The sequence below is a fragment of the Scardinius erythrophthalmus genome (genome assembly GCF_964197995.2).
Source record: "Scardinius erythrophthalmus genome assembly, chromosome: 10".
In the NCBI taxonomy this organism is placed as follows: domain Eukaryota; kingdom Metazoa; phylum Chordata; class Actinopteri; order Cypriniformes; family Leuciscidae; genus Scardinius; species Scardinius erythrophthalmus.
Window position 1 is genome coordinate 29,073,021 of NC_138230.1, and position 25,923 is coordinate 29,098,943.

At 36.6% G+C, this 25,923-nt stretch overlaps 1 protein-coding gene across 1 annotated transcript in view; it reads right to left on the reverse strand.

Moving 5' to 3' along the window:
* Window positions 1-25,923, reverse strand: part of rims2b (regulating synaptic membrane exocytosis 2b) — a 181,343-nt gene that overhangs the window by 55,054 nt on the left and 100,366 nt on the right. The window contains exons 10-19 of the mRNA XM_081376541.1: window positions 21,785-21,831; window positions 21,581-21,690; window positions 9,988-10,118; window positions 9,409-9,580; window positions 8,975-9,128; window positions 8,334-8,360; window positions 6,662-6,730; window positions 4,886-5,021; window positions 3,791-3,877; window positions 3,344-3,415 (exon numbers count right to left, since the gene is read on the reverse strand). Of these exons, the coding sequence (XP_081232667.1) occupies window positions 3,344-3,415; window positions 3,791-3,877; window positions 4,886-5,021; window positions 6,662-6,730; window positions 8,334-8,360; window positions 8,975-9,128; window positions 9,409-9,580; window positions 9,988-10,118; window positions 21,581-21,690; window positions 21,785-21,831 (1,005 nt within the window). The remainder of the gene's footprint in view (window positions 1-3,343; window positions 3,416-3,790; window positions 3,878-4,885; window positions 5,022-6,661; window positions 6,731-8,333; window positions 8,361-8,974; window positions 9,129-9,408; window positions 9,581-9,987; window positions 10,119-21,580; window positions 21,691-21,784; window positions 21,832-25,923) is intronic.

Sequence of the window (25,923 nt, forward strand, 5' to 3'; positions counted from 1 at the left end):
TGTAAGGTGAATTTTTACAGGCAAAATCAAGTCATTTCAATAGGAATCCACATGACTCAATTTCACGTGAGGGTAAATTCTCACACAGATTCCGCAATGGGTTAAAGTTGGTCATGTGAACTCTCTGCGTTGAACAACAGAAAGCTGCTTGGTTTGAAAGTGACTTCTATGTGAACTGTTTCACACATCACAACACTATTGACAAATAAACCTTTTTTTTTGCCCTCGAAATTTTGCTAATGTGAATGCCGCAAAAATTATATGTGAATCTTATCACACCTTAGGGCTTCCGTACACTAAAGCTGGCAAGGTCTACTCCATAATATCTGAGTCTCCACTACAAATCCTGAATAGATTCAATCTTATTTTTCTGAGGGGTAAATAATATATTTATATATAACATGGTGAACATTCACTGTAGCTTGCAGTTTTTTGACTGGCAGTTCTGTCATAGAGTGACGCTAGTTGGCTTGGGACCGAAAAAGCAAGTGCTCAGTCATCAAAACAACACAAGCCATCCAGTGAGCAGCGCTGAAGATGCAATTCATTACGCCACAGTGGGAATGGTGGAGTGGGAGCTACTAAAGAGACATACATACACATTTCACAAATTTCCTTTGGGAAATATTGTTCTAAGATTACAGGCGTACTTAGTAGCATAGTCGGCAAAGTCACAATCTGTACTCTATCATCTATGTTTATCCTCCTGAGAGGAGCCATAATGACTCCATATCATTATGATGACGGCACAAAGCTTTCTCAATGGGCAGAGGACTGACGCTACAGTGACACTTTAAATTTGCCACTGTTTTCCAAACTTTTACCACATTTCTGTAAGAAAAAGGCCCATTTGACGTTATTGTCTCCTTTTCCACCCATTGGAAAGTTTCCTTCGTAAATCTGGAGACATAAACATGAAACATTTTGAAAGGCGCAACTAGCTATTCTAGCCCAAACTACTACCCACGGAACTAATATGAAACATCATGAGAACGAGAGTGAACCGCTGTGGTTTACTACCTGTCCACGCTATTGTACCCTTCTGAGTATGCACGGGCCATCCTAGTGGAGCGCAGTAACCTGACCGCGTCTTCCCGATAGAGGGGGCACATACTATGAGTCAGAAGAGAAAGTGAAAGTGCAGTAGTTAGAGACGGGTGGGACAAGTAGGGATTATCTGGGAGGTAAGAGGGTGGGACACCTTTTTTTGCCACCTCCACTCTGAAAGAAGGAACAGGTGAAGATCACCCAAAGCACAAAAGCAGAAATCAAGAAACCTCAAGTCAAGAGAACTATTTAAGCTATCAAAACAATAATTTAGGTTGCAGCAAACACCAGCAGCAAAGATTTGCTAAACCCCCAGAAGTGAAAATATGGTGGTTCGAATTAATGTGAAAGTACGACTACTTGCATGTGTTACTATCATATGCTAGCAAGTACTAGCAAATGCACAACACTACACTGTTCTTTTTGAAGGAATCCTGGGGTGAATTCACTAAACAGTGTGTGCCTTTTTATGCGTGTCAAAAATACCAATAGACATTAGCCTTTCAAGGCGCATTATAGACTGCACTTTATTTCCAAAACTGTATTTGCTTGGCTAAAGTATATTTTGGGTTTTACGTGTAGGCTAGGGTATGTGTACCCTACGCATTGCATAAATATAGTCATCTGTAGATGACTGTAGAGAAACAGCACAGAAATTGAACAAAGATGAAACTTTCTAGTGCACACGAGTCGATCACCTGTGTTTGTGCATGCTATCAAATGGAGTATACTTTGCTGTATAAATGCTGTGTATTCGAAAGTATGTATACGCTAAGCGCTTACGTCAAAACTGAAGTATTCTTTAGGCTTTCCATCACACTATTATGGCCATGGAAGGTAGGCGGTAGACTGAATCACTTAATAGAGATGTTTGTTTACATTTTTTTTACTATTCATGGGAGTAGTAATGATGATCAATTGATGGAAATGAGCGATTATTGGGATTTGATTACCAGGCATTCATCCGTGTAGAAGCACTAGAGTCCACTGGGTGTCTGGACCTCTGTGGTGCAGATATGCCGTACAATTATAGTGAAAATGTTTGTTTGCTGCACCCTCCATATTATAGTACTCAGAACTGCCCCGAAAGAACAGAACTATAATGTGCAAATCGCTTTCAGCACAGAATATTGTTGCCTGACTTGTGAAAAATGATTCGGGCACAATTCATTCATAGTAAATCCCCAAAGGTTTTAATACAAGATTTGACCAGAGAATATGACACTATTGTTCAAAAGTTTGGGGTCAATAAATGTATACGTTTATGCAGCAAGAATGGATTACATTTATATAAAAAAAGTGAGAGTAAAGATTGTTATAAAATATTTATTTTTCAAATAAATGTTGTTGTTTTAACGTTTCTACTCAAAGATTTCTGAGAAAAAAAAGTCACGCTTTCCACAGAAATTTTTAGCACAACTGTTTTCAACATTGATAATAATAAGAAATGTTTCTTGAGAATATTAGAATGATTTCTTAAATATAATATGACACTGAAGACTGGAGTAATGGCTGCTGAAAATTTAGCTTTGCCATCACAGGAATAAATTACAATTTTCAACATATTCAAATAGAAAAAGAGTTATCTTTTACAACATTACTGCTTTTATTGTATTTTCAATCAAATAAATGCAGCCTTGGTGAGCATTAGACAATTTAAAAAACATTAAGAAATCTTACTGACCCCAAACTGTTGAACAGTAGTGCATTTCATCCCTCAATTTGAACACAAAACAAACAAAAATCGCATTTACAGTAATACATTTACAATGGTAAATAAACAGACATGACATATTTGTATTTTATTTTAAGTATACAGCATAAGTGTTAAACCATATAATATTACAATATAAGTGTTAACATGAGATTTTGCCATGTCATGATCATGTGAAGCCAGCAAACTGTTAACTTTTCTGTAAGTAATTATGTTTATCTATGTAGGTCTTTCCTTGTATTGAAAACTGAACATTTCTTTAAGGTAGTAAGAATGTGACAGTATTAGTAAAAGAGAGGCGCTGAATGTTTTCTCATGTAAAAACATGACTCTATCATCCGAAGATGAGATCTATAATGCATGAGTGTATTAATTACATACTTATTATGATTTAATGACTTGATTAAAGTGAAAGAACAGCCTCATGTTTCTTATACAGTGCCATGTGTGGGCAAGCTGTCACCTGTCAATCAGCTAGCAGCAGGGGGTAAGTGGGTGGGTGAAAGTGAGAGGAGTGCTGTGATTGGACAGAAGGGGGAGGTGAGCAGGGGCGCGTAATGCTGCTCTGGGGTAACAGAATACCTGGGGTCCTGGATAACGGGGTCGATGATTGGCTGTCTGTGTCTGGTTCGAGGAGGGAGGGTAAGATACTGGCTGCAACCACAGGGAGCAAAGAACAGAAATATGGCTGAATGAAGCTATTGAATATGGAGCGATGGAAAGATAAAAGCGAGAGAGGCAGAGATTGACGGATAAAAAAAGTGTGATGTCAAAGAGAAAGGAGAAGGAACAGATTTTTTTCCCTGCTTTCTCAAAATGAACTAAACCTTCCTACGGTTCTCTCTGTGCTGCTGGCACATCATATTTGTCACACTGAATTTCCATAATCACGTTAACTGAAAAGATGAAGGTATAAGGCAACATTCCCATTTGTGTTCCCTCTATCAGAAAAAAAGCAATCTAAGACACAAAGAACTTTTAAGGGCACAATAAACACAAGCGCTCTCTAGTGTGTTATGTGACACATACCTGTCTGGTGAGTATCTGTCTTCAGAAAGGTGTTTTCGGGGGCCATAAAGCGAGGGTGCTCCTCTCACACCATGGTCTAAACTTCGGCTGAAGGAGGGGAGAGAAAAGGAGAGCTCTGCTTTGACAATGAGCACCAGGAACAGAAGTGCCATATTTAATGCGTTATTTTACTATTCTGTAGATTAGATTATTCTTGCATCTAATATTTATATTTTATTTCTGCTTATTTCAGTTAACGAAGAAGATTTTTTTTTTACAAGTTTTAAATAGAACCGTTTATTGAACCTTTAGACACAATATTGTTCTTTAAAAAAAAAATAAAAATAAAGTTTTCATATGCGTTTTATGTTTTGTCTCATAATTGATACATCAGGATTGTATGGCTCATATCATATGATAGGACAATACATTTATTCAGGTAAATTTGTAAAATGAATGATACATTTATTCAGATGAATAAAAATATGTAATTTGGTGCAGTTGCTAATATTAATATGGCCAAAATGATGAAATTCTTGTAATGTAAAATAATAGGATCTTTATAACAGTGCAGACGACTACGTACATAAATTGCATATAAATATCAGTTGTTACTCTATAACTCCTAATAATATGTCTTAGTAAGATGATATTTAAATGCTTATTTTTATGATCAAAGTTTTTATATTTGGGGAAAAAACATATAATGCAATGAAATCCAATGATGATTGACAGATAAACAAATAAACATTCCTCAAAAGTTCCCTGATGTATCATAATTGATGCTCACGTTTTAGCATGATGTTTTTTAAAGATAAATTATGTATGCATAATCAAGTACACCTAAGTCCAGTAAGTGTTCATCTTGAAATATTATTAACAATATACAATTTATTTTTACGTTTACTTATAAACATTTCACAGCAAAAAGACATGTGTATCTGAAGGGGAACGTTTGTACAATTATACTAAAAGGTCTTTTACTTGTTAAAAAAGTATAAAGTATCTATACAGTAGCACACTGAACCCATATTTTTACCTATATTTCCAAAGATTCCTCATGATATGACCCTTTACACATAAATCACTCATTTGTGTTTTTCTGTTGTAGATTACCTTTGTGGGGGAGGAACGCTGGGTGAGCGTGAACGTGTGCGGATCATGTCTGATCGTGAACAGTGATTGGAAGACATCACCTGCTCAGGTACAGACAGAGTGGAGCTCTGGAAATCCCTGCCATTGTGCCGGTAATCTGAGGCAAACATAGCGCAACAGACATTTAACAACTCAACTCAACATTCAGTGAAATAAAGGAGCATTATAATTAGTATTATCTAATACAATGGCATTCAGATATTTTTGGGTGTCCAAATATTTTTTTGGGGAACTGTATTTTGTCTACTACACAATGACACTTTATGAACATGAAGTGAACACAACCGTTAAGAGTCCTGTCACAACGTCAGAGTGAAATGACGGTGAGGATTTTCTTTGTGCTGAGTTGGGAGACTAAAGTTCACAGTAATCTTCTCTCTGACAATATCCTTTAATTCGATTTGTTGATTAGCATGTGTGAACGCACACAAAGGCTTGGGTAGCCCACGTGCAATCAGACATCAAAAAGATCATTCCAGAGACAACAGAAATCCCTCTCGAGTTTCATTTATTTAGATCAGATCAGGTCGTGTGTTCAAACGGTCAGTAAGATTTAAAAATAAAAATAATAATAATAATAATAATAATACTTTTGTTCAGCAAGAATGCTTTAAATTGATCAAAGTGACAGTAAAGTCATATATAATGTAACAAAAATGTCTATTTAAAATAAATTATGCTCTTTTGAACTTTCTCTTCATCAAAGAATTCATCAAATAACTGTTTTCAACATTGATAATATTAAGAAAAGTTTATTGAGCAGAAAATCAAATATCAGAATGATTTCTGAAGGATCAAGTGACACTGAAGAGTGCCGTTATGATGCTGAAAATTCAGCTTTGCCTTCACAGGAATAAATTACATTTTAAAATGTATTCAAATAGACAACAGTTATTTTAAATTGTAATAATATTTCACAATCTTATTGTTTTTACTCTATTTTAAATCAAATTTATGCAGCCTTGGTGAGCATAACAGACTTTTATAAGACTACGTTCACACTGTCAGTCTAAATCGGATTATTTGTGTATTCGATTGGAATCTGATCTAAATGATTGACTGTCCACACTGATGTGTATCGCAACCGTTCAGGTCTGATTTGTGTGTGCTGTGGCTCTTTTTCATTTTCCACACATTTCCATCTGTGTTGGTTTCCATGGCAATGATGTTGCGTTGGTAAGACTACACCAACAACAACATGGAGGGGGTTTGCAATGCTGTCCTAGAATAAGACAATGTGTATCTGACTGCAGCGCTGGACTAATGAAGCAGCGACAGAAACGGATGCTTTTATGAGCGGCTTTATTCCATGCTGCCGTCTCTGCCGTACAGTAGAAAAAGTAAATACACATCATCTCTGGACAACACAGAGATGTCTCTATTATATTATTTTCTGCGTGACCAGCACACTGACAACAACACTGACAGACTGAAATGGATTTCCAGAAATTATATTTGAATAGGATTTCAAACCATATACGAATGTAGCTTGAAACGGATTTGTAAAAATCGGATTTCATGTGACTTTTAGCATTCACACTTGCTAAATATGATCTAATTCCAATATTTGGACTGACAGTCTGAACAAGGCTTATAAGTTTATAAAGGAATTTGATATATAAAAGAGCACTGAATTTAATTGAAAAGTACTGAATAAAATGCTTTCAAGGACACTCAAGTCTTCAGTTTTCTAAGTACAGTGTGGTACTAAAGCAGAGAAAGGTGACTTCGCTGTACCTGAGATAACGCCAATCCCATCTTCACAGTCGTAATCAGAGAACTCACTGTCACTGATTCTCTGTGATCCTGAGAGAGAGAGAGAGAGAGAGAGAGAGAGAGAGAGAGAGAGAGAGAGAGAGAGAGAGAGAGAGAGAGAGAGAGAGAGAGAGAGAGAGAGAGAGAGAGAGAGGAAGAAGGGTGGAGGAACAGATCACGAGGGACATAATGAAGAAAAGACCCTCTTAACGTGACCGTCTGTTGTAATCCACAGGACGGTTCACGTGAGGTTAAGTAATCTAGCTAGGGTAACAGCAGAGCAAACACACATACTAAACTAGCATCATGTGATCAGAGATGCACCAATACTGAAATTATGATATTAACTAATTTTTAAATAGTTTTAAAAACCTTTAACATTTCTAATTAATTCTAAATGAATATTTTTTATAATTAGTTCTTATATTGTGAACTAAACATAACTTGTATTTTTTTTAATAATTTTATAATAAAATTATTATTTATTTTTTTTGTATGTGGCTGATATGATGGATGATATTATAAATACACAGTTTTGCCTAACATTTTTTTTTTGTTCGTTTCACAAAAATAGCTTTCAATAAAGCAAATTATTCACTTTTAATACAATTTTTAGGCTTTCTAGGCATGAAAAAAATGCTTTTTACTTCTGAAAGCTTTTAAGAGTGTATAGTTTGACCTAAAGAAAAGACCTGATATTTTATATTGGATATTATTCAACCTAAAAAGACTGATCATTTAGAAAAGCTTGTATTTGTCCATTTGTAGTTATAACTTCGAAAAGCATTAACTAACGAGTATTACATTTGTTACAGTATTTAGTAACATTTGTTAACATTCGTTATTAGAAAAACTGTTGACGATTAAGTCCATATAAGTCCATTAAATAATATTAATAGATGCAACTTTTGATTTGAATAATATATTGAGAATGACCTGAGAATATTTGAAGGGAAAACTTTTTTCCATGCTAAGGCACAGCTTCGTGAAAGCAACCTGGACTACTTTGTGAAAGTAAGTCACTATATTGATGATGTATAATTTGCATGTACAACAAAATGCATTTGTTTCTAATTAAATAACTGTAGGCAAGAGGCTCTTTGTATCTCTTACAATATATACATGCCAGTTAAATTTAGTTTAAGCTGACGCTTTCTCATTTGTTACCTTTCTACATTGGAAAAACATCTGCAGCTCATGATGAAACTCACATTGATAACAGAAACATACTTTGGTTCAGACCCAAATAATATAAGAACCAAGTGTGAAGCAGAGTGAGGTTTGCTATCATTTAGTTTTGAAATCAAAATAGTGAAACACAGCAAACATCAACCACAGAAAGGTTTGTGAGAGACTGGGAAAAGCGTTAGCAGTCCATACATAGATCTGCTCAGGAACAGCTATTAACTGGGCTGATTTTATATTATTAATGGTGAAGATCAGGCCTAAAAAGGGATATAAGCTTTAAAATGAGGATTGGTGGCATGTAGCAGCAGCGATGAGCATTAACTCCATGCAAGCTGTGTGGAAAAGTGGGGGTTTCTAAAGAGTATGAGGCGGAATTGAGGGGAGATCACACTTTGGACAGTGTAAAGGATAGTAATCACATTGCTAGCCAATCACATGCTAACTGGAGCAAGCAGGTCAAAGTTACCTGAGTTGTATAAATACGGGCTCTTGACTGGAAATGTGTCAGTGGTGGATAGATAGTAATATTTTTTTGAAGGAAACAAAACATGAAAATAAGAAACACATCAACAAAAACAAAAACAAACATACATAAAATGTTCTTTTGAACTTTCTACACATACAATTTTAAAGACAAATGCATCATAGTTTCCCCAGCAATAATAAGCAAATATATAAACGTAGAAAACAGTTCTTTTAAATTGTGATAATATTTCACAATATTATTGTTTGATCAAATAAATGCAGACTTGCAGAGCATAAGAGATTGCAAACTTTTGAACGGTAGTGTTTATTTTTTCACATTTCTAGTGCAATTCAAATTTTATTTTATGATTTAAACAACTGGTAAATGAAACAAAATGATATGATGAATGATTGACAAAATGAATTCTGACAGGACTGTTCACAGAAGTCGATTTACACATCTGAAAGTGGCCCTGACTGGTATTAAATATGTGATTCAAAATATTTTGCTGTTCACACTGTGCGGGCAAAATCAGATTCAGATCACATTCAGTTGTACTGTGAAGACTTTAGTTTACAATTATTAAGCAGTTGTAAATGAGTATGTTTGTGTTTATTGTAACAGTAGATGTGTGTACATACTCTGTAACCTGCGCGTTGGGCTCTCTCCATGTAGGAGACGTCTCTGCATGTAGGGTGAGGGGTTAGGCAGCGGCATAGAGGACACGTCATGTGTTTGGAGCTTATACCAATGAGGCTGATCATCCAACAGTGCTGTCTCCAGCTCTATCAGAATCTACACAAACACGCAGGTATGAAATACAGAGCCATTTAAGATGACTTATGATGTTTTGAGTTTAAACTGCACAATTGTGCAATATTTAAAGTCTAAACTTTGCCAAGAAAGTCACAAAATGCTTTTTTTTTTATTGATTTTAAACTAAAACTTCTATTCATGTCTGATATTGCTGCCACAACAGTTTTCTTGCATCAAACCGAGTAAACAGTGTGAAATATTTTATTACTACGAACGTGGCATTATAGAGACATACAGTGGGAAGGTGTTCCTCTCTCACCTCTCCCAGGAACTCGCTTTCTTCCTCTCGGACTCTGGCCTGGTCCCATAGCGTGATCTCCAGCATACGTTCCCTGAACTCTCGCCTGTGCACTGGCGAGTACATGAACGTCTGGTTCCACTTGGGTTCCAGAGATTTCTTCACTGTTTTCGTTCTCCTCTTACTTTTATCGCTGAGAAGAACAAGTGAGCTCATATTTTACTGCTGCTAATATGACTTACACTTGAGGGGTTTTAACATTTACAGTTTCACACACACACACACACACATATATATATACATACAGTTTTTTTCAGTAGTTGTCAGTCTGTGTTTGTGGAATATTTTAAAAATTCACCATTGTCATAAAATATATTTTAATTGAAAATAGTTCTATAAAAATTTTATAATATTTCACAATATCACTGTTTTAAGTATTTTTGATCAGATAAATTCTACCTTGCTGAATTCTTTCAAAAACATTTAAAAAACGCACCACCTGACCACAAACTTTTGAACAGCAGTGTAAGTATTGTTTACAAAGGTTATCATTGGAGATTATAATTAAAAATCCAGTGTAAAAATCTGAAGTGTAGGTACCTTCTGTCGGGGAGGAAGTAGATTTTGACGTAGGGATTCCTAGGCCGCCCGTCTTCTCGTGAAGGGAGGTCTTTGGCGCCCAGGATAGTGACAATGAGTTGATGTCCCACTTTATCGTACCATAGCTTGACCTGCAGGAAGACACGGGCTCTCTTAGGTGGTATGTAACAAAAGCTTACCCCAGAGGTTCCAGGGCAGCCCTGCAGAAGCGTCACATGCTTGGCAGAACTTTCCCAGAGCAGGTACAGCACCAGCACACACCAACTAAATCAAGCTAACTACCTCTCAAGATCAACTTTGATGATCAACTAAATTCACCACACACACAAAAAAACAAAAACAAATACAAAATTAAAACTATTTCTAAACACTGAATCACATAGTTTGATACCACAATGTTTCTGGGGGCTGACTTTTTGATGCACTCAATATTCCAGGTTGAATACAGCTTCATTATCACAGAATCTTTTTTGACTTGCATCTCAGTTTGTAAAAACTTTTATTTACAGTAAATAAACTGTATTGCACGTATTGAATGACGACACTTTGGAGAACTACTCCAGCGTGACAGCATCTGAAGCACGTGTGAAACTAGTCCAATCCTGATTGGCATTGCGCCGTGACGTACCTGTAGCGTGTGACGGTGCACCACGGAAGCTACAAAGGTAAGATGCCACACAATAGCATCAGCTTCTGTTCTGCAGCAAGTGATCTGTGTGTTTGAGACTGTCATGCATGGGAAGCTCTCGAGGTGGGGCTGCCTGTACTTACTGTGAGCAGCTGTCGCTCAGGATGTTCCTCTCCCATCTCCAGGCTCACGTTCCTCGCGGTTCGGGACCTGCGTCTGCCGAGGCAGTGTGGCATCTTAAAATCATGGTATTTGCAAATGGAGCTTGCAGAAGAGGTGGAGACAGCTTTGGCCCTTTCTCTTCCATCATCTGCAGGTTCCAGCCCTCGCATTTGGGATACGGAAGCCTGCTCTGTGACTTCTTCCACCCCGAGCAAGTGCTCGATGCTTGAGTTCTTCAGTTCTGAGGAATTGGAAGCTCTCAGCACTGAGGCGGGGGAGATTGAGGATTTGCCACCCTCTTGCCCCACTTATGTGGAACTGGTTGAGGTTGTGACTTGTGCGTGGTAGCTTGCTTTTCCATTTAGTTTCTACAGAACTTAGTTTGGCTAGCAGATAAACGCTTTCTGTTAAGCCAAGCACAACCTCAGCGCCGGGGCTTACCGTTCTTTCACAATCTCCACGTCGAGTTATTGAGATGGAAGAAGTCATTCTCTTCCTGCTTATCGAGCCCATCAGCAAATGTGTATTCCAACATTGTGGGCTCCATGGCAGCATCGGTGGCAACGGAGAGGCATTTGTGGTTGAACCTCTTGCGCATCAAGGAGAGGGATAGAACATTCCTCCTTGATGCCCCGCTGCCACCTTCTGGCCTCTTCGGCGATGCTGTAAGTTCAGTCGTTGAAAGGTTTCAGGAGGTGAAACGTCAATCTGCAATGTTTAAGAGGTTCATCTCAATTATATAGACGACTGGTTGATTTTAGCCCAGTCCCAACAGATGGTCGTTTGACATCAAGATGTTGTTCTTGCCCTCATAAGGCGCTTGGGGCTGAGGCTCAATTACAAGAAGAGCGTGTTATCTCCCCTTCAGAAAATTACCTTTCTCTGGGTAGTTTGGGATTCCACTACGATGCGGGCACGTTTGTCTTCCACTCGTATTGAGTATATCATGATGACAGTAACCAGGATTAATTTTGGCCAAGCCATCACTGTAAATCATAAAAAAATTGCTGGGGCTCATGGCAGCTGCGTCCAATGTAATATCTTTTGGCCTGCGGTACATGAGACCCCTGAAGTGGTGGCTCAGAACCAAGGGGTTTTCCCAGAGATAGTGGAGTTAACCCTCTGAGGAAAGGTCCTGCTGGATTTTTTAAACAAACAAAAAAGGGTACACTTTCTGTCGTCTCAGGGCCAAACAGATGAAATTTGCTCAGACGAAAAGAGGATCAAACTTAACAAAGGTTTGGTTCGTTTCTAGTGTGAAAGCATTTTCTGTATGGTTTGGAATTTCAGACCATTTACAGGAAGTTCCGGTGGTTCCCGCGTAGCCTAAACAACTGAAGAAGAATACTCATGTGCAGATCTGTCAGTCCAGCCCACAGCGTTTCTTCCAGCTGATTCGCACGCACACACACACACACACACACACACACACACACACACACACACACACACACACACACACATTTGTCCTGCGTCCTGCTGGCGACAATAAAATGTTCGCACAACGAGGACGTTCATTGGCGAATTTGAACTAGCCTCGAGTATAGTTGGTGCTGCATGGAGTAATGCCATAATAATAAAAGTATAGTGGCAACGATATGCGTCTGTTCATTCATTCTTGTCAAAGTTACCCGCCGAATTGACAACACGCTGACGTCAGACGCACTTCCGTTTACAAACCAATCAATGTCAAGATGCAGCCCATATAGGTGATGACGACAGGGCGCAAGTACGTTATGTAAAGTTCTTTAGTGCGCTCGCATAATTGCAATGTGAAACCACACCAAAACTAACCAAATGTATACAATGTATCAAAACATGACCTTTGGTCCGGACCTTGGTGCGGACTTTCAGGTGTGAAAATGCCCTCAGTCTCTGGGAAATTCTTTGTGTAACATTTCATAAAAATGAGCCGGAACTCACTGAATACTTGCCACACAGACATAAGAGATGCATTTCGACAGACAACCCACTGTCCGCTGTGGTTATCCCTCAGTCAATGCAGCTCCACAGGGGCTGGATGCCATGGTACAGACGTGTAGCTGAGTCGAGTGCTTTGGGTCTCCCAAGAAGGGGTCCCCAGTGCCTTAACGCCCTTTGATCAGTGTACACTCTATGAGGAGTGTTACATCTTCGAAAGCTCTATTATCAGGGGTTTCCTTCCAAGAAGTCTGTGAACACATTTATGAGATTCTACAGTCTGCGACCCTTTGCCACACCTCCTGAATGTTTGAGAGCGGCTTGCTTCAGCCTATCAGAAGCTAAGGTGGTGCGCCATCACACGCTACGTCACGACGCGTATATATATTATTATTTATATATTATTATAGTATAAATACTATAATTAAATATAAATAAAACTGCTGTTTTGAATGAACAGCCATGTTAAAGACTCCTCCCGTGATGTAACATGAGACTAGTGTGATAAACTGTCTTATAACGTTTCACAGACAAGGTTAGTAACAAACTCTAACGACAAGACCAGACACAGGTAAACCCAGTGAGTTTTACACAATGGTCTACATTCATGATGACAATTTACATTACAAAAAAAAAAATTATAAATGGTTTACAAATATAAATTCACTCATGTTTTCACACTTGCCCAATACAGCTAATTCATGAAAGAATATCGGAAGGACACCTTTAATGTAAATGTGTTTTTACTTTTCTTTTACAAACTGAGGGGCGAGTTTTTGGAAGAATCTGCAGTATGCCACATCAATAGATATTAAACTGCATTTAACCCAAAATATTAGAGGGGAACTACTTGTCTATGATTTCTGAAATATTGCATGTTAGGCTACATGTGAGAGGATTTGAACAGTTGTTTGTGTGCTAGTCTGGGTTGTGGAATATTCCATCCCTCATTGGCTGGCCAGGGGATGAGGGCGTGTCTACCACAAGTCTCATCCAATCAGATGACTAAAATGTAGTAACAATTTGTCACATTTATTCTAAAACTGACAGACACTTTCAAAGCCCAGCAATCCAAATCAAATAAAATACCACACAAGAGACTAATCAACGGAAATGTTAACATAAAACAAAAAAACATTTTTTAAACTTTGTGTGATTATCTAATTTCAACCCAAACTAGAATTTAAATGAAGCAGCTTTGAAAGTCTCAGTTGCATCTATCTGGGAATGAAATAAACTAAATATTCATTCTCAAACATGCATACTATGTAGTAAATTATCCTAAAAACCAATAAGGGCAAAAACTGGAAGGTTTTGAAACATGGCGGACAACAATATGAATAAATAAATCATTAAATAATCAGATTCAACTCGCCAAAAATTATGAATTTATCTTGAAATAAATGAATTACCAGTTAAATAAATCTAAACTTAAAAGTCCTTACTTGAATAAACAATTAAAGCAAAAGTTACATGTATTCATTTATTTAGACATAATTAAATCCGTGTTAACCAGTATAATGAGGTAAAAATGTGCTTATTTATTTATTAAAGGCAGTGTAGGCAATTTGTTCCAGAATTATAATTTCTTTGTTATGCTGGTTGAAAGTCTCCACATCCTGATAGCAATCACTACGTTAAGTGTTCTAAATGTATATATTATATACATTTATATATATATATATATATATATATATATATATCGTCTGTAGAAGGCATAGGACCACAAAATGTTCATCCAATCATTGCATTCGGTCCATTTATGCATTTCAATGACAACACTATCAACATCGAAATGAATCTGCCGCAGTCTGGTGGTACAGGTCAGTGCTCTTTAAGTTGTTTATGCTCATTATTACAGTATTGTAATGCTATGTGCGTTGAGATATGAGGTAATTTAATGCCGTTTCCTTAAAGACTCTGCTGTGTACGTTCATGTGTTTTGAAGGAAGCGTGGCTTTGGAGAGCACTCTGAAGGGATCTCATGCTTTCAAAGCCAACTTGCTATTGCTAGCCACTCCGAAAATTGCCTACCCTACCTTTAAATCAAATAATGAAATGTTCCAATTTGTTTGTAATATTTCATATATCCAATTGTACAATTTATTCTGTAATGTAATTACCTTTTTGTTTTTTGCATAGAAAAAAAATATTTTGTCACATTTAATAACACTAGGTTTACTTCCCGAATGACAAATGAAACATTTAATTATACAGTTTTGAGTACTTTGGTCCTCTATGAACACTTCTCAAGCATTGATAGTAGCTTAATTATCTCACTTCCAAGCATTTGCCCTTTCAGATCACTAGAGCTAAAAGAAACACTATAATGCATCTTTAGAAAGAACTTACTATTCTAAAACATACTCAATTACTAATGCATGCAGCAAAGCAACAGAAAGTGCTCAATGCAGACTAGGGCAATCCAGGTAGCTTCCATTGCAAAAAAAAAAACAGCAGGGGAAGGCTCCAGTCCAAACAAATTGTACCATTTGATTCTTACACAGATGTATCGAGGTCTGTGTTTTTATTAGTTGAATGCATCAGGAATAGGGTTGGGTACTGTTTGAATTTTAGCGATTCCGATTCTAATTCTGCTTATCGATTCCGATTCTTATTGATTCCCAGTTTTGATTCCAATTTGATTCCAATTTGATTCCAAAAAAAAAAAAAAACCTTAAGATATCACACATATTTATTCTGTTTCCGTGTCTTTGCAAAACATTCTGAATACCATGAAAGGTAACACTTTATTTTAGGGTTCAGTTTTCACTTTGAACTAGTTGCCTATTAATTTGCATATTATTAGGATATTGGCTATTTATTAGTACTTATAAAGCACATAGTAATGCCTTATTCTGCATGACAAAAGTTATTCAGTCAAGATCAGTGGGTGATTTTCTTTTTCTTTCATTGATTAACAGTAACGACAGACAGCAGCAGGTTTATTAGGCTGTCACTTTACGACTTGATGCACAGATCCACTATACTTTTACACATGTGTTTGCTTTCTCAACTGTTTACGTTCACTTAAGACATAACTGACTGTGTTTTTTTAAGATGATGGGCCCTATTTTAACGATCTAAGCGCATGGTCTAAAGCGCAGGGCGCAAGTTCACTTAGGGCGTGTCCAAATCCACTTCTGCTAGTTTAACGACGGGAAAAACTGTCTAAAAGGGTTGTCCTATTCTCTTAATGAGTAATGGGTGTGTTTTGGGATTTACGTGCGTTAAACCAATCAGAGTCTCATCTCCCATTCCCTTTAAATGCCAGTTGTGCTTGCACCATGGCAGATTCGCAATTTACATGATGGAATTTGATAGTGGAAAGACCGAACACGTCTCAAGAGCACAAACGGAGCTGCTCATGCAGAAGGGAAAAGTGCGCAAGCAGACCATCTACGGGACAAGCCGGATTCCACCATATCTTTATGTACACAATAATAATCTTTTACATTGTAATCCTTTTATTTTAAATATTTGGCACGTTTGTGTGCTGCTGTGCGTCCCTGTGTGTTTAATAAGCAGAGTGTATGCGCGTTGTGGACCCGCCTTTAGGCGCACATTACTAACGCTCTCATTAAATAACAAAAAAAATAATAGTCTATTTCTGTTGCCTCAAAATAGCAACGCGCCAACAATGCGCCAGAACAAAATGATATACTAAAAATGAAAAGAATGAAAATTATAACTACGTCGGACTGAAACTAGCAAAAAACACTTGCGTCACTGCATTGCGCCGGGTGTAAGATAGGGCCCGATATTTTGACAACATTTTTTGTGTATTCGGTCAGTTCAAGCACAAGAAGACGTGAAAGAGAACTTAATTTAGTATTCATGCACTATATGAGAGGTGAAATTTTGTGTGCGCGCTCTGGATGTGTCCTGCACGCAAGTGCCGAAATAAGTTTTATTTCGCGTCTTCTTGCTCTTGAATGGTTTCGAACTACAAGAATCGATAAGTGGAATCTAAATTTTTTTTTTTTTTTTTTTTTAACAAGTATCCTTGACCTAAAGTATCCGATTCCAGAAATTGAATTCGTTTTTGATCCAACCCTAATCGGGAAACAATAGTCTGAAAATCTAACATCACAATATCTAAATTTTCGAACACTACAGCAACAACTATTGGAGTTATTACAGTTAAATGAGAAATCATTAGCAAGTGCTATTAAAAAAATAGTTCACTTAAAAATGAATATTCATAATTTACTCTCCCTCATATTGTTCCAAACATGTATTATTATTTTTTCTCTGTGAAACACAAATCAAGGTTTGTTTTTTAAAATACTTGGCACATTAAGATTTCACTGCAGTTGTTTTGTTTTGTTTTGTCAATGATGTGTGCATAACATGTCATGTTTAAACTACTTTTTTGTTGTTCCACAGAAGAAAGCATGTCATATGGGTTTGCCTAAACAGTAGTCATTTGGTACAATTTGTTTATTTATCTATGAAGTTTAGAAAAATGTTCTACATTGGAAAATGCAATATTATCTTGAAAGTGTGGCAATTAACATAGTGTATCTCTTCATTATAACACAGAACATAATATTTGGTACTTATACAAACAGGGCCTCTTTGGCATTGATTTTATTTTATTGTACTAAAATTTTAAACTAGCAACATGCATTTCATACAAATAATTTCTTTAAAATATAATACAAATATAAAGTTCCATGTTACATGACAAAGAATGAAAAATTTCTGTCTAAAAAAATCTGTTTAAATTTTAAAGAGACTTAATTTAGTAACCTATGCTAATTACATAATCATGCCACATTTAAAAAGAGGGTTTAAAACAGGTATGTAATTCATGCAGAATATTTCAAGCCTCAGCAAGATGGCCTTTCAATTAATGAAGCAAAAATCAGACTGTAATAATGAAACAGCTCTTATGAATTGTGGTTATAAATTGCAAGGGCAATGACATATTTGGGGGGGAAATAAAAACTGAACAAAAGAGCAAGGGGGAGAAACTTGGAATGCTGCCGTTTTCCTGCAGTGCATTTTCCAAATAACGCACAGAGAGAGTAATGAAGGATTGATAAAGACTGCCAGAAATGAAAGAAAAGATTAAAAAAAGACTGAGCAGAGAAAGAGAGAGAGAAGTCTGACGATGTTACCTGGACCCTAGGGACAAAAGGCGTGGTTCTTCTACTAAGGCATGGACTCTGGATAAGCAAAATTAACAAAGAAAACAAAAGCAATACAACTAAACCAAAACTGCACAGTGGCACACAAATTAAAACAACCCACCTGAGAAGTAATTTAGCCTAACAGAGTGACAGCTCTTATTCATTTATCAAACTGCTTCATACTCAAACAGTACGAGAATGTTAAAGCTGAATTAACCTTAGGCTCAGTGTGAGTCCTGAATAGTGTCAAAAGATGATTCTTATAATGCAATGTAAGTATGCTTATATAACCACAGTGACACATGTTGGTATGTACAGCTTGTGTAGAATACCTTTCAACTTTAAATGCCTTATAATGTTTCTCAATAATGTATACAGTCAACAACAACATGCAGCAATGATCAGTATAAGTGTGTTTTAGGATAAATCTCCCACATTCCAAACAAAAAGAAAACAAATTTACAACATCGCAACCCATAGCAAGATAGAAGAACAGATACACTTCAGCACAAAAATAAAAAAAAAAAACACTTATTTTACTATTATTGTTAATCAGCATTGCCTTTTTAAACACAATCTATCTACATTTAATATATTCCCAATTGTTGCTACAGCTCATTTCCCTATTAAACAATTAAAAGGAACAATAATTGCTAATTGTTTCCCATGCCTGAAGCAATTTACTGTACTGTATGAAAGCACTAATACCTGGATGAAACTTACCTCACAGACGTCTCAGGCGTACAGTTAGGACCACTGATAATGCTCACTGTGTAAATTATTTATACGCTTCCCCTGAGTTTCAAACTGCCATTAAGACCGAGGTTGATAATTAAAGTACACTGAAAAACTTCAGAGAAATGTACAGTAGCTACCCCTTCAAGGAATTGACTTTGCCTAACATCCTGATCCACCTGCGCTGTGTCTGAGCTGACCTGCAGAGTCTACGTCAATCGGGTAACAAGCTTGAAAACTAAGAATACGTTTTCCATTACGGGATTCCTTCCATGATCCAGGCTGGTCTGTGACGGACACTGTCTTGGACTGACAAAACTGTCACAAAACTAGAATCACACAATACACCTGCCCCAAACTAACAAATGTAAGACGTCATGAGATTTATAAGATGTATATTTATTTTATATATCCTATGTTTTGCTCATTTAACTTCATAGCATAGAACACAGATTTAACATAAAATAATTTATTTAAATTTAGCCTTTGTAGCATTTAGCATTCCACAAACCTGAAATACAAGTATCAAAATGAAGTACAATTATAATACACCGGTGTGGTGAACAATCGAGTCCGGTTGAAGAGATGAGTCCGAGCTGCGTCAATAGCAGAGGAGAAAGACCACGAAATTTAAAAATACGACTGTTATTGTGTCACGACATGTAGTTTTAAGAGTTTCTTAGTCAAGAATGTAGTTGTTTGAAGCTCAAATATGTTGTTTATTTATTATAAAAAAACACTAACAACGAGAAATGTTTAATTTCACAATCTATAGCTTCGGTTAAATACTAGTATATTAAACATATAAGTTAAAATACATTAATGACTCATTATAACGTAGTACAAACTTATTCTATAATGAAGTGATTTTGTATTATTTGTAACCAGGCACTAAAGTGATTACCCAAAAACGTGCTTTGAACCAATTGGATTGCTTGGGTCCTAAGCTCGGACTTATCTCTTCAACCGGACTCGATTGTTCACCACATCGGCACAACCTAATTAGGGTCTATTTAAAAAACAACTAGTAATTAAGTTATTTATGGTGCTCAAAATGTTACAAAATTACAATATTGTCACCACTTACTGAGTCCTGGCTGTGGAGTGACTCAAAATCTATTTCTAAATGAACAATCTCTTGGGAATCCTCAAACATTTAGCTAATTATGACATTAACAGGTATTTAAAAAAGATATTTTATGCTTGTAAATTAGAAAGAGGGATATTTTGTCTCCTATTTATGTGGAACTAGATGTTAATGTATTTATGTAATGTTAAAATGATAAAGAACAGCATTATTGGGCATGCAGTTTTTATGACCTCATATTAGGAGAGATCGCATGAAATATCTGTATTTTTAAAAATGAATTTGTCACACTGCAGCAATATTCAAATTAACCAGTGAAATAAAAAATCTGATAATAGTGGTGATTTTTTTTTTTTTTTTGTAAACATGATTTTTCCCAAATGCTTATAATACACTACAGTTCAAAAGTTTCAGGTCTGTAAGACTGTTTTTATGTTTTCCAATGAAGTCTTTAATGCTCACCAAGGCTGCAATTGTAAAACAGTAACATTGTGAAATATTATTACAATTTAAGTTATAAATTAAGTGTTTTCTATTTGAGTACAGGTGCTGGTCATAAAATTAGAATCGAAAAGTTGATTTATTTCAAGAATTCAACAGGTGAAACTAATATATTATATAGACTCATTACATGCAAAGTGAGATATTTCAAGCCTTTATTTGTTAGAATTTTGCTTATGAAACCCACAAAATCAAAATCCCAGAAAATGAGAATATTACATGAAATCACACATTAATTATACAGTAATACCATGGTCATTGAACCAGGTTTTGGTTCTTTTGGCAGTGTGGGCAGGTGCAAATCCTGCTGGAAAATGAAGTCAGCATCTCCATAAAGCTTGTCTGCTGAAGGAAGCATGAAGTGCTCTGAAAATGTCCTGGTAGACGGCTGCGTTGAGTGGACAGCACAGGGGACCAACACCAGCCGATGACATGGCTCCCCAAACCAACACAGACTGTGGAAACTTCACACTGGACTTCAAGCATCTTGGATTGTGTGCCTCTCCATTCTTCCTCCAGACTCTGGGACCTTGGTTTCCAAATGAGACGCGAAATTTGCTCTCATCAGAAAAGAGGACTTTGGTCCACTGTGCTTTATTAAATCCAGTGCAACGCAGCTGTCTACCAGGACATTTTCCTGAAGGATTTGCACCTGCCCACACTGCCAAAAGAACCAAAACCTGGTTCAATGACCATGGTATTACTGTGTGATTACTGTGTGATTTCATGTAATATTCTAATTTTCTGGGATTTTGATTTTGTGGGTTTCATAAGCTGTAAGCCATAATCATCAAAATTATAACAAATAAAGGCTTGAAATATCTCACTTTGCATGTAATGAGTCTATATAATATATTAGCTTCACCTGTTAAGTTGAATTCTTGAAATAAATCAACTTTTTGATGATATTCTAATTTTATGACCAGCACCTGTATATTTGAAAATGTAATTATTCCTGTGATGAAAACAGCATTGAAAGCATTGAAATTGAAATCTTTACTTTATAAATGTATATATTGCCACTTTTGACAATGTAATGCATCCATGCTGAATAAACTGAAAAAAAAAAAAAAAAAAAAATTCTTAAATCACCCCAACCGTTTGAACAGTAGTATAAATTACCTATATTCCTGATGTTGAAAACAAATAATCATGTCCATTTGTCAACTCCGCACATACTCTTTTAAAGCTTTATAGAATCTTATCTAATATAACTCCTTGGCCTTTTGATCTGAAACAATATCTGTGTGAATGAATAGTGTGTGCTGGCAAATGCCCTGAAGATGTATTGAAATAATGGCTAAACGTCAAAGCTAGCACCATTTCATCAGAGAAACCCTGAGTTGAGCAGCCAAAGACAAGCAAAAGAAGTCTAGATATCAGTCAATTGTGCAGAGCATCTGAACAGATGCTGGTACTCACTGAGAGCTGTCCAGACAGATACTGAGGGTTGTCCCGATGCATGCCAGGACTCATGGGGGATGTGACAGAGATAGAGGGACCCATTTTTTGGGATTCGAAGGAACTTGAACCTAAAAATAATAATGAATGAAGGCTTAGATCCTTGATCCTCCTGCTAAAGTACTGATGTGTTTCAAACAATATATCAAAACCAACTAAACTTACTTGATTCAAGTTGTCCATGTGTGCTCTCTGGTATTCTAGGGACATCTCTATGAGGAAAGAGTGAATAACATTTTAATGGAAAGCATCCCAACTCAAAAAGTAATCGGAAAGGTAAACAATATCAAGCTTTGATAACACACACACACACACACACACACACACACACACACACACACACACACACACACACACACACACACACACATTATTACATACATATGTATGTGTGTATATATATGTACAGTATACAGTGAGGAAAATAAGTATTTGAACACCCTGCTATTTTGCAAGTTCTCCCACTTGGAAATCATGGAGGGGTCTGAAATTGTCATCGTAGGTGCATGTCCACTGTGAGAGACATAATAAAAAAAAAAAATAAAAAAAAAAAATCCAGAAATCACAATATATGATTTTTTAACTATTTATTTGTATGATACAGCTGCAAATAAGTATTTGAACACCTGTCTATCAGCTAGAATTCTGACCCTCAAAGACCTGTTAGTCTGCCTTTAAAATGTCCACCTCCACTCCATTTATTATCCTAAATTAGATGCACATGTTTGAGGTCATTAGCTGCATAAAAACACCTGTCCACCCCATACAATCAGTAAGAATCCAACTACTAACATGGCCAAGACCAAAGAGCTGTCCAAAGACACTAGAGACAAAATTGTACACCTCCACAAGGCTGGAAAGGGCTACGTGGAAACTGCCAAGCAGCTTGGTGAAAAAAGGTCCACTGTTGGAGCAATCATTAGAAAATGGAAGAAGCTAAATATGACTGTCAATCTCCCTCGGACTGGAGCTCCATGCAAGATCTCACCTCGTGGGGTCTCAATGATCCTAAGAAAGGTGAGAAATCAGCCCAGAACTACATGGGAGGACCTGGTCAATGACCTGAAAAGAGCTGGGACCACCGTTTCCAAGGTTACTGTTAGTAATACACTAAGACGTCATGGTTTGAAATCATGCATGGAACAGAAAGTTCCCCTGCTTAAACCAGCACATGTCAAGGCCCGTCTTAAGTTTGCCAATGACCATTTGGATGATCCAGAGGAGTCATGGGAGAAAGTCATGTGGTCAGATGAGACCAAAATAGAACTTTTTGGTCATAATTCCACTAAACGTGTTTGGAGGAAGAAGAATGATGAGTACCATCCCAAGAAGACCATCCCTACTGTGAAGCATGGGGGTGGTAGCATCATGCTTTGGGGGTGTTTTTCTGCACATGGGACAGGGCGACTGCACTGTATTAAGGAGAGGATGACCGGGGACATGTATTGCGAGATTTTGGGGAACAACCTCCTTCCCTCAGTTAGAGCATTGAAGATGGGTCGAGGCTGGGCCTTCCAACATGACAATGACCCGAAGCACACAGCCAGGATAACCAAGGAGTGGCTCTGTAAGAAGCATATCAAGGTTCTGGCGTGGCCTAGCCAGTCGCCAGACCTAAACCCAATAGAGAATCTTTGGAGGGAGCTCAAACTCCGTGTTTCTCAGCGACAGCCCAGAAACCTGACTGATCTAGAGAAGATCTGTGTGGAGGAGTGGGCCAAAATCCCTCCTGCAGTGTGCGCAAACCTGGTGAAAAACTACAGGAAACGTTTGACCTCTGTAATTGCAAACAAAGGCTACTGTACCAAATATTAACATTGATTTTCTCAGGTGTTCAAATACTTATTTGCAGCTGTATCATACAAATAAATAGTTAAAAAAATCATACATTGTGATTTCTGGATTTTTTTTTTTTTATTATGTCTCTCACAGTGGACATGCACCTACGATGACAATTTCAGACCCCTCCATGATTTCTAAGTGGGAGAACTTGCAAAATATCAGGGTGTTCAAATACTTGTTTTCCTCACTGTATTAACAGCAATCTTTACCTGATTGTGTTTTAGGAAATATAATTACCAAATAAAAAGATCATTAAAATATCAAATATTTACAATGGTAGGTAATTTTGCTGTATATTGTAGGGGTGTAACGATTCGTTTTAACAACGATTCGATTCGTATCGCAATTCGTGGTTGTCGATATGATTCAAGGACGATATTGGTTCATTTAGAACGATACGATCCGAAACGATTCAGTGACTTGAAATCGATTCAGTGACTTTTTAGCCAAAAATTCTTGTAAGGGAATCAGGTATCAATTAATTATGGATATAAACAAACAAGTAAACAACAATTAATGTCAAATGCATTCACATTTATTTGAATAAAGTAGGACTGCATGATTATGACAAAAATCATAATTGTCGATTATTCAAGGGTTTGTTTCTTCCTTCTGGGGATGGAGGTGTGGAAAGACACTGGAATTTGTGAAAATGTTAACTGTTTAAAGCCTTTCTTTAAAGTGAATTTCTTTTTGTATAAATTGTTTCTTAATTTTAATAATTTTTTCATCAACCAATTCCCTGGATTTAATAAATTTAATAAAGAAGCAAATATAACAGACAATATAATCATGGAGGCGCCCGCGCGGTAACTTGCATTGCTCGTTAACTGGAGCGCATCTCATCCTAACTTAACGAAACTCAGTGTATGCCTCAAACAGACATGAGAAATACATCAAATACACAAAGCTTGAAATGTCTTTAAACAAAATAATTCAAAATGAAAAGAAAAAGGCTACTCTCTGATTATGTAATCCATTATGGGCATTTCTCTCTATAGGCGCGTTCACTACGAATATGGCGATCGTCAACTTCATCTTTGCAGCCGAGTCGACACTGTCAGAAAACACTAGTTTATTAATAAAAATCAATGCACGCGTCACCGGATTTTCAAATGCACATCTTGCTTGTTGCACGCACACATATTATGTCGAAATAATGAGATATTATGTTGAAATAACATTATTATTAATAATACATCTTTTAGAATATTTGATTGAATGCTGAATGTTGCGCTTGTTCAATTTAATAAAATTAAAACTTTAATTGTGATCATTAAAATAATTGAATATTAAATATGTAGTGGCCAAGTTTTGCCCTTTTATAGGCCTATATTTATATATACATATATATAGATAGATAGATAGATAGATAGATAGATAGATAGATAGATAGATAGATAGATAGATAGATAGATAGATAGATAGATAGATAGATAGATAGATATAGATATATAAGTAGCTATAGTTCATTCTAAGTTTACTCAAGTGGAAGAATGTGACTAATAAACTTAGGCCTACTAGCATTATATTTTGAAAAAGAAGTGGATTATCTTAATATCAATTCAAAACCTTAAATTTTCTCTGAACTCTATGATAAATACATGTCTGACCGTTGGAATGAACCAAAAAAACTAGAAAATCGCATTCATGACGATTTATGGTGATTTTATTTTCGTTAGACCTTTGCCTAAATTTACGCTGATGCATTAAAGAGGAGGGGCTCCCCTGTTCCAAGATGGCGGCTCTATCGCCAAGGCGACATCTAGTGTATATATCTATGGTTGTCTTTGCGCTGCTGCTGGCACGTCATGCATGGCGACAACGTCACAGATAGGCAGACTGAATCGAGTAACGTTTAACGCCTTTATCATTAAAAGTGCTAAGAAAAAACATCCATATAAAGTCTTGACGTGCTTAAATCCAATTCGTTATTTCCTAGTATCGATACAATCGATTCATTACCTTTTAAAACGATGTTAGATCAATATATGTCGTCCGGAAGGCCAACTTGCCGAGCACAGATCGATGTAGTTGGATCATAGGAATATATATCGATACATCAATGTAGTTGATGAATCGTTACACCCCTAGTATATTGCCATCAAAATAATTTTAAATGCGTCACTGATATATTGCCCAGCTCTTCAAAGTTAACATGAGCATCTGACCATTTTGGTGCTAGACTCTTAATGGCTGAAGGTAGAAAAATGTCTAGCATTTTGAAAGACACAAACAATAATTTCAAAGCATGTCAAATAATGCCTAAAGCACAGACCTGAAGCAGGACTTTCATTTCAAATCATGAATGTTGAAGTTTCTGCATGCGTATGTGTGTGTATGTGAATATAAGCATTCATATGTTGAGCTACCACAGGCTATCCTTCTTCATAAGCCTCCATTGTCAAAGAAAATGTGCTCTGTGTCCCTGAAGTGACATATTGAGTAATAATCCATCACCC